The sequence below is a fragment of the Trypanosoma grayi genome, assembly GCF_000691245.1.
Source record: "Trypanosoma grayi strain ANR4 Tgr_1239_V1, whole genome shotgun sequence".
NCBI classification, from domain to species: Eukaryota; Euglenozoa; class Kinetoplastea; order Trypanosomatida; family Trypanosomatidae; genus Trypanosoma; species Trypanosoma grayi.
In genome coordinates this window covers 1-4262 of record NW_008826858.1, presented here as the reverse complement: position 1 = coordinate 4262, position 4262 = coordinate 1, and the positions used below count along the sequence as shown (strand labels likewise).

At 56.4% G+C, this 4262-nt stretch overlaps 2 protein-coding genes across 2 annotated transcripts; both read right to left on the bottom strand.

The window, feature by feature from the left end:
• On the bottom strand, nucleotides 1–2206 carry DQ04_12391010 (putative trans-sialidase; the record flags this gene model as incomplete). The annotated part of the gene is made up of 1 exon (XM_009316736.1): nucleotides 1–2206. A coding segment is annotated over one exon (2206 nt), but the record flags the coding sequence as incomplete, so codon positions are not given.
• A 1112-nt stretch (nucleotides 2207–3318) lies between these two features.
• Nucleotides 3319–3558, bottom strand: DQ04_12391000 (hypothetical protein; the record flags this gene model as incomplete). The annotated part of the gene is made up of 1 exon (XM_009316735.1): nucleotides 3319–3558. The coding sequence occupies one exon, from the start codon at nucleotides 3556–3558 to the stop codon at nucleotides 3319–3321; it is 240 nt and encodes a 79-aa protein (XP_009315010.1).
• Nucleotides 3559–4262: the final 704 nt, after the last annotated feature.

Here is a 4262-nt window from a genome sequence, read left to right as displayed (position 1 = left end):
CCGACGTCTGCGCAAGGGGCGCGCCCTCCCGCGTCCGCCCGGTTGCGGCCACCATCTTTCCCAAAATGGCCCTCTCAGCTGCGGAGGGTTTTGCTTCGCTGCCGGCGGCCGGCCAAAGGATCCACGGGTACGCCGGACCGTCCGCCACTTCCACCTCCGAGAGCAGGGAAACATACGGGACGCCGGGGCTGGCTTCCATGAACGCTGAGGCGGCTTTGCCACACGCGATGGCGATGTCGGCCTCTTCGTGTAGAGAACTCGCTCTGGAAAGCGGGGCCTCCGGGCTCAAGAGCAGCACGCCGCCCGTTTCTAACCATGAGAGGCTGTCCAACACGGCGGGAACGCCCGGTCGTTGCCGGTCGGTCGTTGTAAGGGTAAACAGGTGCCATGCGTACAAAAAACGTTGAATAGCATGGCGGTATGTTGCGGCGTCGTTGGTTGCTGCGGCGGCGCCTGGAATGATGAGCGCCACGCGTCGCTGACTTGAGTTGCGGCCCGCCGAAGGCGTAGGCAATGCGTCTTCCAGAATGGCCCGCACAGCTGCCAAAACAGGGAAGGCCTCATCCCCCAGGAACGATCCGCTGCGCATCACCCTTTCCTGGATAGAGCCCAGAAGTTGCGAACCGCTCGGCGACGACGCGAGCACACTCGACATTGCTGTGTCAAATGCGTTTCCGTTCGCAACGGCCTGGAGCAAAGTCGGCGCCAGGGGCACATTGGAAAACGCCAGCTCACCACATTCAACGGTTCGCAATAGGCGGCTCCGCGGCACGACGCCGTTTTGCTCCTCCAGTTTGTTGCGCGTCAGCATTGAACGAATCAGCTCCAACTGCCACTTGCTTGCGGGAATGCAAAGTTCCAACCGCGTCGCTTGGCAGCGGCGCCCGTGGAATTCGAGCTGCGGCTGTTTTTGCTCCTGCCACCCGGTGGGTGGAATGCGGGGGCCGCCATCTGCCATCAAGGATGTGGCCACAAGTTCGTCATCCTTCGCGCCCCTAAACAGTTGGCATTTTATCAAGGCAGCGTCCCCACCAACAAAAGCCAGAAGTCTATCTGCTGCCGCTGCGGCGCCGCCGCTGCTCCCCCCTTCCTCCTCCCCCGGTGGCTCCCTCAAGTCCTCCGTGCCTCGCCCCTCGCGGCTCAAAGTCGCCATCTGGCCCTCGTTGAACTGCGCCACGGCGAGGGAAAACGGTGCGCCGCCACTGTCGCCCCCGCTCTGCTGCTGTTGGTGGTGGGGGTTTGGGTGAAGCCAGTCCTTCAGTAGATCCACGGCGGCGCCCTCGTCTTCCACATCTTCTGCCAGAAGGCAGAGCCACAACGCGTCCGGTGCGGATTGCGACGCGCCACCATTCGCAGCAACGCGCGTGGTGCGGGGGTCGGCGCCATCAATGAGGTTTACCCTATGACCTCTAAGCGTCATGTAAACATCGAAGCGGTGCAAACTGTGGTACTCCTCAAAGATGCACAACACCACCTTCGGCAACTGCGAAGAGGGCCTGGACAAGATCTTGTCACATATTGCGCCGAAGGCGCGGCCGTAGAACCGATCAACGCTTTCCGGTGGTGCATAAAAGATCTGAAGCGTGTACCACCCACCCGCCTCTTTTTGTTTTTCCTCCTCCAACTCAACTTCATTTTCGTGCTTCACCTTATTCCCCACCTCATCCATTATTGCTGGAGGTGACGGGGTGGGTGTGAATGTCACTTGTGGGGCACTAGGAGTGATTGATGCCGGCGCACTTTCCGTGTCACTGCCGGGGCAACTGTCGCAGGTGACCCATCTACGGCGTTTCTCAGAAAGCCGCGTCGGCCCATCATGCGCTGCTGCGCACAACGCGCGCCGCACGAGCGAGCAGATATTCGCGTCCTTTGCGGCATCTTCATCAGCTGTGATGGCTTCTCGCCGACACGGCAACAACGTGTAAAGAGGAACTGCCTCGTCATCCACACCAGGCTCGGCATTCACAAAGGCGACCGTTGCACTGGCCGCGCAGGCTTGAATACCAGTTATTTCGGCCAGCGCGTAGTGCATCCCCTTCGTACGACGCCGCTTCGGCGCAAACACAGCGTCACCAACCGCAAAACCACCACCAAGTCCACCCCCCATGTGCTGCATTCCCCTTGCCAAACCAACCTCCACCCTTGCTGCAGAGGCCGCCGGGCGCCCACGCCGCTTTTTCGTCCATTCGGGTGCTGACTCTGCCATGCAGTTTGCTACAATAGAAAGGGGAGTGTAAGCGTTGATCTCACCCAGTCTTTGGATTCATTTTAAAAGATTAACAGAAAAGAAAAGATGAACCGCCGACTTCATTTAACTACAATAGGCACAGAAAAAAAAAATCAGCACAGACAAAATACGGCATGGAAATTAGCAGCAGAAAACGGAGGGCATGCACACTAACGCAGACCACTCTTTGCGGAAAACCTCACTACAGAGGTTTTGTTGCGGAATGTATTCCTCGAACCCTCACTCATTCTCTCTCTCACCCTCCCTGCGGTGCTTGATCAGATCCCGACTGGGGTGCAGCATCCCGGACCTCGCCGACACCCAACTGTCGGTTGTAAAGAGGATAATTTGTAAGTCTCACAAGGTTGTCCATACCCCGTGCATTGTTCCCGTACCTGCCAGATTGAAGGCGGAATGCTTCACGCAGGCCACTGGTGGGTGTGACATTATGCCGCGAGTTTTCCAGAGGCCCCCCATAAACACACACACGCGCCAACCCCATATCGTCCTCCAGCACGAGGGCAACGTGATACTCTCCTCTTGAGCCTCCACAACCCCACCAGTCTGGGCAGCGCCGACCCTTATATATATATATATATATATATATATGAGGGATCCATTGCCTTTCGCTGCCGCACGGGGGCTCGAAGAACGTCTGCAGCGCGGGGTTGTCCAGGCTCACAGACAACACTGCGCCTCAATCAGGCTTCGGAAGCTCATTGATCGACGCCCTTGCCACCGGCGTGAACCAGTAATAGGAAAACCGTTAGCGGCGATCCTCTCCCCGATTGCTCAACAAACCCTGCACTCCCTCTACCAACCCTATTGAACTCCAGGCCGTTGGGAATTCCCCTTGCGTTCGTCACGCTAGCATATATGCAGCGGCAAACGCCCTTCCAGCGAAGCTGATACCGCAGCGAGGAGGGTGGCAACTGACCGACATGCATGCGTTCCTGCGAGACCGAAGACACCACAACAGACTTTGTTAACCACAGCCTGTTAATTAGGTCACAAGGGCTGGGTCGAGAACGCCAATAGAGCTTACCCCATGCAGGCAATACAGCTTGTCATCTGCATACAACAGAGAAAATTTAGTACAGTTTGCTTTCATTGTCAATGGAAACATACCCAACATCAAAGACAGGGGCGTTGTGGGTGACACACGGGTTGACCAAGTCGCAGCGCCAGTTCCCCACACGACTCGCTTGGTGCATACCGGAGAACCACAAAAGCTTACCCTCAACCGTCACGGCAATGAAGCCGCAGCCACTGCCAACTTGCCTCAGCCACACGAGAGCGTTCGGAGGGCACCTTTCCACGTCGACCCTCATCTTGGTAGCCTCGGACGCCTTGCATCAGTGAACGTCAGGTCGGTTGTTCATGATAAGCCTTTCCCCCACCCGCTTAATAACGGTAGCCTCAGTGCAGTCATTTCCTGTGACCCCCCTCGAAGGCCTATTTGGCATTGCTGTCCTCTGAGTAAATAATCATTTTGACGATCCGAGCGTTTTTTTCTTTGTTTATAACCTGTATAGAGAACGACAAGAGCTTGATTATTTAGACACAATGACAGTTTCCACGCCGCCAGTGAACTCCTTCCATGACAGTTCTGCGATCGTTTTCGGGAGGATGCATTTCAGGGACACTCACTCTACCCATGTGTGATCGTTGCGTTCGGCTCCTCGTTGAAGATTGACGTCTTGACCTTGCCATCATATATAGCAGGGGCACCCAGTCGTTCTCATCGGGTTCATTGCTCCAGTAGATTGGCGATGCATTGCAGCCTCCCACCAGAACGTAAAGCCTGTTTCGTTTGACGACCACCACGAGGTTCAAACACATGGAAAACCGGGCTCTTCACGCAGCAGCTCTTGACGTCGATTTGCGTTTCTCAGTTTCTTCCATTCCACACGCCAAACTGCACAGCTTCCCCAAGAAAGGATTGGTCGCCGAACGAGATATAGCGAGCGTTGGCGATGGCAACAACTACCCCATCCACCTCCACAGGGGAGGAGATAAGAAACACATGCCAGCC